This window comes from Limanda limanda, chromosome 12 (genome assembly GCF_963576545.1).
Source record: "Limanda limanda chromosome 12, fLimLim1.1, whole genome shotgun sequence".
Lineage (NCBI taxonomy): Eukaryota > Metazoa > Chordata > Actinopteri > Pleuronectiformes > Pleuronectidae > Limanda > Limanda limanda.
The window spans coordinates 11,204,704-11,219,424 of record NC_083647.1 but is presented as its reverse complement, the minus strand read 5'-3'; the positions used below and the strand labels follow the sequence as shown (position 1 = coordinate 11,219,424).

The following is a 14,721-nucleotide window of genomic DNA, read 5'->3' as shown; positions in this document are numbered from 1 at the left end:
GATTAAATCAGGCTCTGAGTCCAAATTAGGGCAGCGTGCCATGAGTCCCACTCTCTCGACTGATACAGCGCCCATGCTGGGTGACGGAGGAGGACGGCACAGCCGGTGCAGATTGATGCTGTAAAGGATCGCAGGTTAAAAATGGTTAGTGATTTGTCCCTCGGAGAGACACGCTGAGGCCTGGGCTAAAAAAACATAAATCAGAGCTTTCATAAGCACAGGCACGTACAGTAAAGCTTGCACTGAGGCCTGGCGCATCAATAAATTAGACCCAAGAGAGTAGAGTTGGGCACATACCATTGGTCCAGGCTGATCATATGTCTCTATCAGCGCAGCATCAAATTGTTCAAAGCACTTGTGAGAGCCAAGAGGATCTTTAATTAAACAGAGTGTTGGTCAGTGCTGCATTTCCTGACTCTATCCTTCAGCATACATATTCTTACACTGCGTGGAGAAGTCTGAGTTAAGAGTGTTTGTCTAGTGATGTGTCAGCATCAATAGAACATCCCATAAAAGCCCCAGGACACTAGAAGCACTGCTTTTACAATGTCATTATGTTAAGGTGCTCGGAGTAGATAGAGACTGTAGCTTTTACGACGCATTAATGTCCCCGTTCTTCGCCGCAGGGAAGAACAAGCTATAGTTTCCGCCGTCCGTTTTTTCCTCGTGCGGGAGAATCAGTGCCAATATGTCAGGTGACAGAATGATGTATGCGCTCCACTGATGCAACTGTCCTGTCCTCATTTCCCCTTCACCGTGGTGTGTTTACTGCAGACACCGCTGCCCGAGATGATGGAAAAAAGACGCTCCATCTTCAGAGTGGAGAGAGGGCCACTAAATGAGGCAACAAGACACGTGGAACATTAATGAGAGCTTTAAAAACACCCATTTACTTTTTGCACACTTCCCTGTGTGTTGCAGATTTAATTCACAATTGCTCAAATTGCCATTTTCCCATCTTTATACACTATATGAGAATATAATGACAATAACAGGGGCCTGAATACTTTCTGTTCCTCTCTGTCCTCTTACCTTCTTCCCTCTCTTTTTTTCCGTCCACACTCTGATTTCCTCCCCCACTCTTCCTCCTCCCATCGTGTCCTCCCATTTCTTCTTTCCTCCTGTCAATATTAACCCAGGACTGATGTGTACTCCCGCCCTTGAAAAACTGACAGGCCACATTGTCGAGCACGGGCATCACGTGTTGCAATGTTCTTTTAATCCTCGGGCCTTTCACAAGAAGATGACAGACAAGCTCTTTGACTGTTTGCTTTCTCAGTGCTCCGTGACTTCCAACCGTTTCTGACTTTAAGTACTTCATACAGAAGCCAGAGTGAAAGCCTACACATGACGAATCGCTGTGAGTTACTTGACATTTGAAATACCCCAAGATATGTCACTTTCAATGAACTCTGTGTGTGAATATGGGTCATCCCTGCCCAACGTTCCGTTTATCTAACCGAAATGCAGAATGTGAACATAATTGGCTGTTTTGTTGAATATTATTTGCATCATATAAATTATTTTTTATCATCCCTGCTCTGAACTTCCTTTGGCATCCTTTGGTACATGGCTGTTTTTAAAATCTAAAGTGAAACTAGTCCATTACACTCACTTCACTTGCCCTTGGGTATGCTCTACATTCTGTCCTTACCCCTGTGTGGAGCTTTTATCTATGAGACAGATACAGAGCACTAAGGAAGCTGTTCTTTAACCACTTCATAAAAGAACTGGCACAGTGCATCTTCAAATCCACTCTTCTCTTAGCTAGTGGCTCAGAGTAGCTCATTTTGCTTTGTGGGTACTGTATCCCATGTTTTCAGCTAATTGATTTCACAATGACTGATCAATGTCAGAAAGGAGTAAGTGTCACAAGAGCACTCCTGATTCTATGCAGGTATTATGAAGAAAATCAATCTATCTATCTATCTATCTATCTATCTATCTATCTATCTATCTATCTATCTATCTATCTATCTATCTATCTATCTATCTATCTATCTATCTATCTATCTATCTATCTATCTATCTATCTATCTATCTATCTATCTATCTATCTATCTATCTATCTATCTATCTATCTATCTATCTATCTATCTATCTATCTATCTATCTATCTATCTATCTATCTATCTATCTATCTATCTATCTATCTATCTATCTATCTATCTATCTATCTATCTATCTATCTATCTATCTATCTATCTATCTATCTATCTATCTATCTATCTATCTATCTATCTATCTATCCATTCATATGTCCAACCATCATCTATACTTCTTATCCTTTGAGGCCGCATCGCTGACATGTAGGCAAAAAATTTGAATAACAAGTAAATCAAGTAAAAGCATCTTATGATAGGTGCTGGATCAACACAACGTTTGAAAAAGAGAAACTGCCCACTCAGAGCTCGAGATCAAGGCTCCTCCTCAGGCTTCACACTTCTGACACATAGACACTAAATCAGACAAAACCTTCACACTCTCGTTTAGAGTCTCGAATTAACCAAAGCTGCATGTTTTAGCACATTTGGAGGAATGTATCATGCTAACGTCATGCTAACTAACACAACATAGCCTACAGCTGATTGGATGGGCAGCTCCTTACTTTTGCATTTCGTTCACAACCAAAGTAACATTTTGTCCTGAGGAGGCAATGCTCAAAATGATAAGGGATTACCAAAGTTATTATTATTCACCCTAAGGGGAGCACGAGTGTGAACCAAATTTCATTGCTCCCCATCCAATAGTTGTTGAGCTATTACAACATTAGCCGCCACATCTGCTAGCATGGCTAAAAAGAAAATCCACATTTACAACATGGGTGACTACAGATGTAGTAGATGTGTGCCGTTCTTCACCAGTCCTCCTATTCTATTCCAAGTGCTTTGTTGTGCGTGATGTATCAGGCCGCTAACATGAAATATGCATGGCAGCAGCGTGTTATTCCATGTCATTGAATGCAGCTAATTACATCAGTTGTCGTCTCCTATTGACAATCCCTCCGTGTCTGCAGAGGTGACTTCAGAGAGAAAGCAGCCATCGACTCCAATCATAAACACTGCTGCTGTTGCACTGTCCGGTCACATCCAGCGCTCATGTACCTCTTTCACGCTTTCAGATGGTGTGTGTGTGTGCGTGTGTGTTTCTTTACAATGCATGTGGAAGAGATGACCAACCTATCCCCCCCCCCCCCCTTTGAAAGGCAGTCTCATTATACTCAAAGGGCAAAACGGTCATCATAATGAAGCTGAGCAATCTCCCAGCCCTGCAGACTGCACCACAGAGTCCAAAAGCAGCAGTTACGGCCTCGATACTATGCCACTATGAAATAGATGTCGCCCCATGTAATTCAGAATAGCTGGATTATACACACACACACACACACACTCACACACACACACTCACACACAAACACACACAAACACTCTGACAGGCACAAAAAGAGGATTACCTCATCTCCATCGTCTCCCGCCCTCACCTCACTTTTTTGACATGAATCCTGTACAAAATAAACACACAGGAGGAGGAGAGGAGGGAGAAGTGACGGGTCCTAAAATTAGATCAGTGAGGGACTGAACACCGCACTAATCCTGAGCGCACTGTCACCTGCACACTTACTACATTCCTACATGCGTGCCACCGAAAAAGATAGAAGCAGAAATCGGAGCAAATAGTGAGGAGGGAAAAAAAATCGCTCAACAAGGCTTGGAGCGCTAGCGTCGAACAAATCCAATATCTCTCTTATCTCTCGATCCCCTCCCACTCATCCACAACTCCTGCTCAGGGTGATTTGTGCGTGAGAGGAAGGCGAGCTTGTCCCCTCTTCGTCTATCATGTTGTCTGTGGGAAGCATATGGATCGCCTGGTTGCATTTCTGCACGGCATGAGAGGCCAGGCCGCTCTGCCAGGTGAAGACATTCCTTCCAGTTGGGGGGTAAGGCTGTGATTGGATCTTCATTTTAGCTTGGAATAGGGATGGGTTTGTTTGAACACTCTGCAGAGACATCTATTCTCATATTTTTCACAATTTGCATGCTTCAGCATCTTTTTTTCATCATCAAAGTTTGCCTGTTAGTCACATCTCACAACCGGATTTGCTACAAACAGCTTTTTACTGATTTTCCGTGTGTGGGATTTTGTCTTTTTTGTCTCAGTGACAGGATTTGCTCGGTTTTTCAGGTCATGCATTTTGAGTTTCTGCTCCCGCAAAACAGTTGCAGAGATGAAAATACCCAGTGTAGCAGTGTTTTTCAGAGTGACCTCATCCTCTTTGGCTCTTCATATCCCTGTCAACAGCTGGCTGATTTTTGCCTCAGCACTTTGATGGATTCAAGACGAGCCTCTGAAGCATGGGGTCAAGTCCCTGCAGTTTTGAGGGATGTGACCAGAAAGTGTAATGATTCACTGTGCAAGTTCAGCTCCGCGCATATGTATCATCCAGTGAGCTTCGGGATCAATAGCACATTGTTATCAAGACAGTCATAAGCTTGCCAGAGTCAGAGAGGTCAATATGAGGCCAGTTGCATGTGATTAAAGCTGGTAAATCAATAATTGCATCAACTTCTCGATTAATTTTGCCCAGGCCTGAATCAACAAAGTATACGGGTGCATGTGTTGTAATATCACAGTGGTTAGTTTGTATTTCCAGAGTCTTCAGAGGGGAACAGTGGTCGAAGATGAATTATGAATACTGTAATAAGTTTTTATTCTGCACTGCTCTGGGCCGACGAAGCTCGATAAAGTACCACACAAAGCTGTCGTCCTGTCTGTGCTGGTATCACCCCATTACTGTTGGCAGTGGAGGACTGTAGCAGTTTGCATTTCACTCATGAGTAAATATTGATTGATCTACTTGTAAAAGGATACATGAGCACTATGTGTAAATATTTGTTCAGGCGATGCCAACATCTGCACTTCGAAGAGCTATCTTAGCAGACAGCAAAGGAAAAATACAAGAGATCACTTCTGTTTGCAACTTGTTTTTGCAGGCATTCGTTCTGCAAAAAATCTGCCACGATAGGTGTATAGAAGCATTTCTGTGTAAACTAGGTGCCTGTCTCTCTAACACGTCCATGTCTGATTGTAATCTTGGCCCTGGCTCCCCTCTCCCCCACCTCCTGAGAGCCCTCACGCCATAATGTCCCTGTCAGATAAAATTAAAGTCCTGCACAGCACCAGGTTATGTATATAAGGAGAGCACAGAGTGATACGCTTATGCAACGCTTAGCATATTAGCCTTGTGACTGAATTATCCTTGGAGGGTGACATCTCTCCAAGCAGTAATCCAACCCCCATCCCCTCGATTCCTCTCTCTCTCTCTCTCTCTCTCTCTCTCTATCTCAGCCTAACCCCGCCTATTTGTAATAAGGCAGGTTTAGCTGACGTGACCAGCGGCCTGACCTGCTTTTACCCTCCGGTGATCGGCATGGGTTAGTCACCAATACACCTCATGAAAGGGGCTGCTGATGCAGATTTGAGCCGTGACGGTCTGAGAGCAGAGGTGGAGGCAGGAGACGGCCGTCAGCGTGATCGCCTGCTGGGCTGAGGACACTTGCAAAACTCATTTTCTCAACTCCCACCATTTCACAGTGCATGATGGGAGATCTTATCTGATCATGCTCAGGGGCACCTCTGCATTGGCCACCTACAGCATGGCCGTCAAGTGCTACATGCTGAAATGAACAAAGAGTCTAGGAACACTGTCATCTTGCACATTCGGAGCTGGTCTGTGCAGTAGCAATCAGGGGATTAAACTGCAGTAGACAACTAATCAACAACAAACTTACCAAACAAATGATCACTTTAACAAATAGAGGTTGTCATAAAAATAGAAATTACAGAAATCTTTGAAATCTATTCTTTGAGAATACATTTATTTGACATGGACTCCTGTTAACTAGTTCATGGCCCATCCACTGACACAGAGGTGGTCGGCTTTATTAACTTAATGCAGCCAGTCACCAGATGGCTATCAAGACGATTCTGCGTCACTTTTGGAGCGCAGACAAATTATGTCCTCCATCTTTATATACAATCTTTGCTTAGCATGCTAATATCTGATAAAGGGACTATGGGTAAACACTTGGTGCACCTGCTGGTTAATGGTTTGACACTGAGTGGTGAAATATTAAAAGGAGTCATCCTTGAACCTGAAGGACAATTGCATCCTGAAGAAGTCGTATACATTCCCCCCTACAGCGTTGACATTGAAATCTGAATAAAGCAACAGTCCGTTTATTTGGGTATGAAAATTATTATATTTTATCTTTGGTCTAAACCTAAGTCTAAGTCAATGAGATTGTCATTAGATGTGCTGGTATCACTCACAAACAAAAGTATTGTCGCCTGCTGGGGAAAACACAGTAGTTCAACCGAGACATGTGAATGTATCCTTTAGCAACTTTGAAATCTATCGCAATTTTTCATTGCAATCCATCTAAAGTCTGCCAAGAGATGAGGCTTCATACTTAATCACAAAAGTGAACCTCATTATGATGCTATGGAGGGAAAGTCAGGATTGCCTAAATCAGCAGGATTTATCATCTGGGAACCATGAATGTCAGTACAAAATGTTTGCTTCCAATAGTTATGGAGCTAATTCAGTCTTGAGGAAAAGTGGTGGACCCACCGACAGACCCACCAACAGATTGGCATTTCCATCCCTGGAGCCACGCTTCCAGCTCTGCTATAGCAAGGACGTCCCCACATTGAGCTACACAAAACAGTATTAATACCAAACATGCAACTCAAATGTGAGGGATTATCTCCCAGTACAGTTGAGGAAATAAGATGTTACATGTTTAATTATTTTCCTACACATGAATGGGAAAAAAACTGAACATGCAGTAAATACTAGTTAGTGGCTGGCCAAATACATGACCATCCATCCAAAGATTAAGTGGTTCTCCTCCCTGCAATCAAGGGCACACAAGCTACTAATAAGGATACGATGTGGAGGGGTTACAGAGGGGTTTTTGAAGGATAGCCTGTAATGTTGTATTTGTGTTTGTATGCACATACATACACATAAGTGTGTGGGTATGTGTGTGTGCATGCGTGTGTTGTATTTGTCCTGCTAATGCACTGAAAGCCTGTGGGCGCTGGCCAACCCAGCCGCGTGCTCATCAGTGAAAGGGCTCCGAGAATGAATAAGCCTTAATTGACCAGATATCCTTCATTACACATGTGCTTACAAATCCATCCGCTTTCCTTGGAGCGGTTCTCAGGGGCACACGCTCGAGACAGCCAGCAAGGTCGCCTGGGACATACACATCCCATGCCCGGGATGTTGACATTTAAATAATTTCTCTCACGTGGAAGCAGATAATCTATTGTCAGAGTTTCATTTGAATACAGTGGTTTCGCTTATCTTCACATTTCAAGATACAGTCAGTTAAAAATACTTTATGTGACGTTGGAGGTGTTTTATTAAAAGCTGAATGTGTTTCTCTGCAGGGACATTTTGAAGTGGGCAGGCTGACGTCCTCGTGGACCTAAGGATGTTCCGCAAGAAGAAAAAGAAGAGGCCTGATATATCAGCGCCCAAGAACTTCGAGCACCGTGTCCACACCTCATTCGACGCCAAGCGGGGATGCTTTGTGGGCTTGCCAACGCAATGGCAAAGCTTGATAGAGAACCTGCGCAGGCCCAGACCCATGGTGGACCCCTCCAGGATCACAGAGGTGGAGCTGAGGCCAAGGAAGGTACACTACACCTTTCATTTACTAATCCTGTAAGCTTATCTTTAGAAGAAATGTATGAAGCTTGTTATGTCCTCTAGAGTCTAGTGTGTCTTATTGGATTTTAGTGCATGAGAAAACAGTGCTTCTAAAGCTCCTAAAACAATTAATGAGTCGTGCGGCTGAAACTTCCAGGGCATCATAATGTCATGTGACATCACAATCACAATGTCATGTGATATGACAATGCCTCGTGTAATGCACAACTAGTGTCTAGTGTGGCACGTCCCTGCAAAGCCAAGTAAAGCAGCTCACGTGTTGGAAGCAGCTGACCAATCACAACAGAGTGGGCCAGCTTGCCAATCAAAGCAAACTGGACTTTGATGGTAGTGGGAGAGAGGTAGTATAATTACAGGCTGAAAAGCAGAGCTATAGAAATAGACACTATGAACAATACAAACTAAAATATAAACCTTGATTTGAGCATAATATGTCCCCTTTAACTGATGAGAAATGACCTCCACACGATTCAACCAGGCCCCCACAAAGAGTGGACATCCAAAAGCAATTCAAACAAGCTTTTATGATACATAAACAGACTGTTTGTTGCATCGATGCAGGAAGTATCCCCAAGTGCCTCAGAGAGATGCTGTCTTCTCAGAAAAAGCCATAATCCTCAGATGACAGCGCGGGAGGAAGGCCGGCTCCCATCCCCATCTTCTCTATTTTCTTATCTATCATGGGGCTGGGGTAATGACCCTGCTGTGTACACTGACTGTACAACGTTGAATACTCAGAGGGGCCACAAGATTTATTACTTCATGCAGGCAATTAATAACAGTCCGTTGTGCCTTCCCTGAGAAGTCAAGCAGTAAGGATAAAAAAAATGCAGGTACAGCAAAGGAAACGCCAGTGAGTGATAAAGCCTGCAAATCTCTGGATTTCCACACTTCACAGAGCATATAGTGCCAATGCTGTTTATGACCCTGCAGAAAGAAAAAAAAGACGAGAGAGCACCAACATTTCATTAACACCACGATGTGATGAGTGCTGTGCAATATGAGAAGCATCACGTCAGCATCCAGATCACATGTATGGTTTTAATAGCATCATGAACTCACGAGACCCCTGTCATGCAAAAATGACACTCAAAACCATTAATTTCAAATTATTACAATTAATCTGTCATGACATCATCTCCCAAAATAGGATTTCTCACCAAGGCCATTATCACCCGTCGTTCTCTCCTCTCTGAGAGGTGCGACAGTAGGTGAGATGTCATCTGACCTCTTCCCACTGTGCAGATGTAATGGCACCGAACCAGGGAAACAGGAGAAGTTGTTGACTGGCTGTGAACTGAACATGACTCCACCCTGAGACTGACTAATGAGGCACCATGCACTCTCTCTTACAGTCGCAACACTAACACTGCTCTGGCAAAAGATCTCACGGTTTTCTGATCAGGTTTATACCCTCTGCTTGCCTGTTAATGATGCACGTCACGTCAAGGTCACATGAGCATTTATCTTTAATATCTGATGTTTGTAACAGAAGAACATCTGCAGAGCCTGTGTCTTTGTTGTGCCTGTGTTGAAACAACTTGTTGTATTTGTCAGTGTATTGTCAAAATTGAGGCCGGGGGCAAAAATATTTAAAGTCTCTCTTTGAAGAATGACAAAGATGTCCTTTATAGATCCTCAAGTCTAAATTTACCAACCTTCTGAGCAATGATTATTCCAGCCTCATTATCCCTGTCAGTCGCAAATATTTCTATAATGTGATCATAGCATGCGCAGTGTGATAAAGAGAAAACGCCTCTGCCTCTTTCAGACCATTGTGCGTGGGAGCATGATTGGTCATGGAGACTACATCGCAGCTATGATCAGCGACATGAACCGGCTGTCTGTGACCAGCTCCAACTCCCTGAGGAAGAGCAGCCCCTCGGCCCGGAAGAGGGCCCAGTCTCTGGGGAGGCTGGGGGAGGTGAACGAGGGAGAAACCTACCAGTATGAGGGTCTGACCCAGGACAACGAAGATGATGAGGACCAGGACCAGTGGAGGGAAAGGGCCAGGAACATTCACAGTGAGTCCAACACCCCTTATCTAGGCATGAAGAAGAGCATCACGCTGCAACCCAATGGGATCTTGCCAAAGGCTAAATCTACCTACGAAGTGAGCACCATGGAGGGACCCCTGTATCCGGCTCAGTCCCATAATATGCCGGTGCCGAGTTACGAGGCCTACATGAACTCCGAGATGGGCAGTCCTCAGGAGAGAGTGATATGGAAAAGAGATTTCCAGCTGCCAAGGGGAATGCAACCAAATCAGAGACCTATAGCTTGTTTCTACAGTCCTGCTATGAGTGTGCAGCAGCCCCACGGGGACCAAGGGACTGTCACAACGGAGCTGAGGCCCAATTTACCGATGTACATGCACCCACAGAACAGCCCCGGGAGGCCGTTCTCCTCCTACGACCTGAAGGTAGGCCTGACATCACAACAGCAATTTAATGCACTGATAATACATCACTTGTAGAATATACAATATATGCACATTCCGAATAATCATAATTAGAACTCGGCCTGTTTTTCCATTAGTACGGAATACATTAAAAACAAGTTTTTTTGACAAGAAACCATCAGGGATCATTTTCATGCTTAGCTTGTGGAAACTTTATAGAGGCAGCATATTGACTTTCTTTACATTAACAGTGATTAAAGCTCTGGGGTTGAGTATTTTATTTAATTCTGATGTTGAAATATGAAATGTGGGTTTAATGTGCCAGTGGGGGCTATAAAACTTGAGAGATGTTTGGCAAGATATCAGCAGGACGCTTGTGCACATATCTTCGCACAGGTCATATCAGGTGAGGTGGGGGAAGAGTGGATGCAGAGTGAGAGCGAAGGACTTTACTTATTTTCAGTTTCAAAGCAGGTCTTGAACCGCAGGGAGGTGGCCAACATCCTCTCAGCTCTTAATGTCCCTCACCTTGTTTCCTCTCATCGTGCAGGCAGAGTCGACAGTGAGGTACCACTCCGGCTTCCTGCCCACTGGCACAAGCAGTCCTCTGGTGGGCGGCATCCGGCCTCAGCGAACAGTGCGCTCCTCGGCTAGCTACACCCTGGGCCTTTCTCCTAACATGGGACTGCGACCCGGAGGGCCTGACCCCTTCCTCAGACTCTCCGGATGCCCCATCCCTCCTTACCCCAGGCAGGACAGTCCCTCCCAGCCTCGACCCTCCCCTACAGGCTCCCTAGCTACGAGTCCCCCCGGCACCTGCTCTCCTGCCTTTAGACCTCCGCAGCACCCTTCGCCCAGGCCTCCCCCGGACCCGCCAAAGGTGACCCACGAACAGTTCAAAGCTGCCCTGCAGATGGTGGTCGACAAGGGTGATCCGCGGTCTTACCTGGAGAACTTTGTAAAGATTGGCGAGGGCTCGACGGGGGTGGTGTGCATCGCCACAGAGAAGCACAGTGGCAGGGAGGTAGCGGTGAAGATGATGGACCTGCGGCGCCAGCAAAGAAGAGAACTGCTCTTTAATGAGGTACGGTAGCCTACTAGGAACAACGTGACACCAGAAAACAAGCACAAAGAAAAAAATAAACATACAATGTGATGCATTCTCAATTACAGATATATCTGAAAGCTCAGGCCTGGTGTTTAGCTTCTGACGTTAAAGGGATACTTTTTATGTGTGTCTGGATAAAAAAGAACAAATCCTTTTTACACATGGTGGAATGAGCTTTCCAAAGTTTGAGAAAATGAGACTGATGCAGTCATCTGGGTCTTCATATCTTGGGGTTGGAGATCAAACGTTTGAATAGCTAATCTGAATCATATAGTTGGGGTATTCAATTCGAAACACATATTATTTGTGACCGGTTTTAACGTGACTGGTTTGTGCTGCAGGTGGTGATCATGAGGGACTATCAGCACAGGAACGTGGTGGAGATGTTTAAGTCGGCCCTGGTGGAGGAGGAGCTGTGGGTCATCATGGAGTACCTGCAGGGTGGAGCACTCACCAACATCGTGTCCGAAACCAGGTACGAGCATCACCCAGAATCCCCCCATGGGAAGCTGAGTTTGGTGCATTCCAACTGGTTATGATATCATCTTTTAATAACTAAAACCACCACAAGGGGGTAGTGTGGTATCGAGTGGTGTGGATGATCCCTACAGCACAAAGACATCACTCAGTCCTCTGTTGTACTCCAGACGCTGCTCTTCTCAGGGGAGGAAATTATGAAAACGTAATCGAAAAACAACAGAATACGAATAGAAAGCAGGTTTTGAAGCTTCTCTCACATTATTCAGCAGAACATACCACAAACAGGGAAATAGTATCGGGCAGCAGTGGGACAATCGTCAGGGTGTGATTGTTTGGAGCTATCACTGTCTTTTTATGTTATTGACAGATGGCTGGCTCCGTCTCTAAAGGGCGACCTCAGGGTGAGATCACTTGACTCAGAGGGATGAAAAAAATCCCCTCCAGCCAGATGACACATAAAATGAGCCAGCTGTCACAGCCACTCCTTATCAGGGATTAAGATTGTCGGTATATTGACAGAACAATCAGGAGGAAGACTTCCCGGTTCCTTTGCTTTTACTCTCAGTTTGTGAGCCAGCAGCAAGGCAGGAAGTTTTTGTGTCTATATATTACAATAGTCGTAGTGTGGGAGAACCCATAATTGTATTACCTCATGCTACCTTGTTTTTCAGTGGACGCCCGATCTTGTTTGCTGTTTGCAAGCGGCCTCTGGTCTCATGGCTCTTGAACCTTTATGTTACACTGACTCTCATTAAAACTGTCGAGGTGTGAACATGTCTTTTTTTGTTAGTCACTCTGCTGTGTGGGAGTTGTTGTTGTTCTGAACCTTGCCCTCTTTATCGCTCTCATTCAATGTGCAGTGATTCATGAATTTTTACTTTCTGAGCCGCCAATTTGGTTCAACTCGTAATGAGGAAAAAGTGTAAAATGTTTATGTAGATCTGTTTTTCTGTGTGTGTGTGTGTGTTTCCCTGCAGGCTGAATGAGGAGCAGATTGCCACAGTGTGTGAAGCTGTCCTTCAGGCTCTGGCCTACCTCCATTCACAGGGAGTCATCCACAGAGACATCAAGAGTGACTCTATACTGCTCACGTTAGACGGAAGAGTAAGACATTCCTTCCCTCCCTCCCTCTTTGCTTCTTTCCTTCCCTACCTTCCCTCCTCCCTTCTTTCACTCCCTCCTTCCTTCATCAATTCTTTCTTTTTTACTATCTTCACAGTAAAGTCTTCTTCTCGTCCATTACAGGTCAAGCTTTCAGACTTTGGCTTCTGTGCTCAGATCAGTAAGGACATCCCTAAGAGGAAGTCTTTGGTGGGGACGCCGTATTGGATGGCTCCAGAGGTCATCTCCAAATCACCATATGGCACTGAGGTGAGGAGGCGCACATCCCACACTCCCATTAACAGTGGTGTTGTGTTCTCTGTCATGTTTAGCATAACGCAGCCAGCACTGACAGTCTGTTTCATGGTTTTCTCTGTGTGATGGTGCACCAGGTGGATATCTGGTCAATGGGTATCATGGTGGTGGAGATGGTGGATGGAGAGCCACCGTACTTCAGTGAAACCCCTGTAGCAGCTATGAAGAGGCTGAGGGATGAACTTGCTCCTACTGTTCGAAATGTCAGCCAGGTATGAGAACACACAACAAACTGGCATTGAACTGACATTTCCTATTAATATAGATTATTATAAAAACATTAGGATGGTTTTAAATCGACAAACATCCTGTTCTAAGCGACGACTCCTTCATAAGTTTGTTGCAACAGCAGATTCAGAGATGCTAGATTTGAATATATGTTTGTCATTTTGTTTTTTTAAATGGTTATCTTTTTCTTCAAATTTAGCAAGTAACCTTCTTCTAATTGTGTTCAAGCTGCATGATTAATTATTTATATACATACATGTATAGTGTAATTCAGCTTCCTCAAACACAGCTTGAAGCTCCGTAGTCCATAGAGAGTTGAGTGATATACTCCACTAGTTCCTTTCTACTTTCTAATTTTACAGTCTTATCTACTCACATTTCTATCTTATTGATCCAGGAATCCAACCCCTATCCTCCTGGCAGTATGATCAATCAAATGTATCAATCAAATTTTTATTGCGAAGCCCATATTGACAGCTTGCCCTGACAGCAAGTGACAGCTTGCCCTGTAGACAAAGTGGAAACTTTCTAGAAAAAACCTGGTCTTGTGAGGAGAGATATAAAGGGGAAAACAAAAAGAAAAGTAGATAATAAGAAAAACTAATGAACGCCTCAAACACAGCATGTACCTCAATTTTTCATTCTCGAAATTCCCATATCCCTGAAGCATAATTCATTATGAGAAATAAAGTTGCAAGTAAGCAAAATACCCAAGATGTTTACATATTTTAAAGATATACATGTCCATTGCTCTCTGGTCCAGATCTTCCCAGTTCTAAAAGACTTCCTGGATCGCATGCTGACTCGGGACCCTCTTGAGCGGGCCAGCGCCACTGACCTGCTGGAGCACCCTTTCCTGCTGCAGTGCGGCTCACCTCAGTGCCTGGTCCCACTGGTGGAGCAGTACCGCAAGCGCATGTCCCGCTGCTGACCCCCGTGGGGCTCCCGGTACACCCCCCCGCACCCAACCTTCAGTCTGACCTGTTCAAGCCCTGCACCGAGGTTCAACTCCTCTAGCACCCTAGCCAGCAGGAGATGCAGCTGCAGAGAAGCAGAGACAGACCGCCACAATGCTGCCGGAGCGACGGTGGCAGGACGGCTAAAGGAAGGCTGACAGACAGCGCATGGTCTCGGGCATGAGAGAAGCACTTTAGGAGTCAGTTAACGGCAGCATGCAGTTCCTCACCTTTCAACACGATATCGATCGGCTTCCTGAAACAGTCAGTGGGATTTGACACGACACAACATGGTGCATATCAACTGATTGCAGAAATCAATGTTCCAAGTAACTACACAGTATGTAATGGACACGCACTGCTCTAAAGATCCTTTATAATGTTCACAGTG

General features: G+C 44.7%; 1 protein-coding gene across 1 annotated transcript; it reads left to right on the top strand.

Moving 5' to 3' along the window:
* The first annotated feature begins 7,502 nt into the window (after positions 1–7,502).
* Positions 7,503–14,305, top strand: LOC133015927 (serine/threonine-protein kinase PAK 4). Its single transcript, XM_061083216.1, has 8 exons — positions 7,503–7,706; positions 9,513–10,163; positions 10,693–11,226; positions 11,592–11,725; positions 12,708–12,834; positions 12,976–13,101; positions 13,224–13,358; positions 14,138–14,305. The coding sequence occupies exons 1-8, from the start codon at positions 7,503–7,505 to the stop codon at positions 14,303–14,305; spliced, it is 2,079 nt and encodes a 692-aa protein (XP_060939199.1).
* Positions 14,306–14,721: the final 416 nt, after the last annotated feature.

Bases quoted from the DNA above. Each gene is read 5' to 3' on its own strand.
- LOC133015927 (XM_061083216.1), top strand. From the start codon at position 7,503: ATGTTCCGCAAGAAGAAAAAGAAGAGGCCTGATATATCAGCGCCCAAG. The intron at 10,164-10,692 runs GTAGGCCTGACA...CTCATCGTGCAG, and splicing joins TCTCCTCCTACGACCTGAAG to GCAGAGTCGACAGTGAGGTA. The intron at 13,359-14,137 runs GTATGAGAACAC...TCTCTGGTCCAG, and splicing joins CTGTTCGAAATGTCAGCCAG to ATCTTCCCAGTTCTAAAAGA.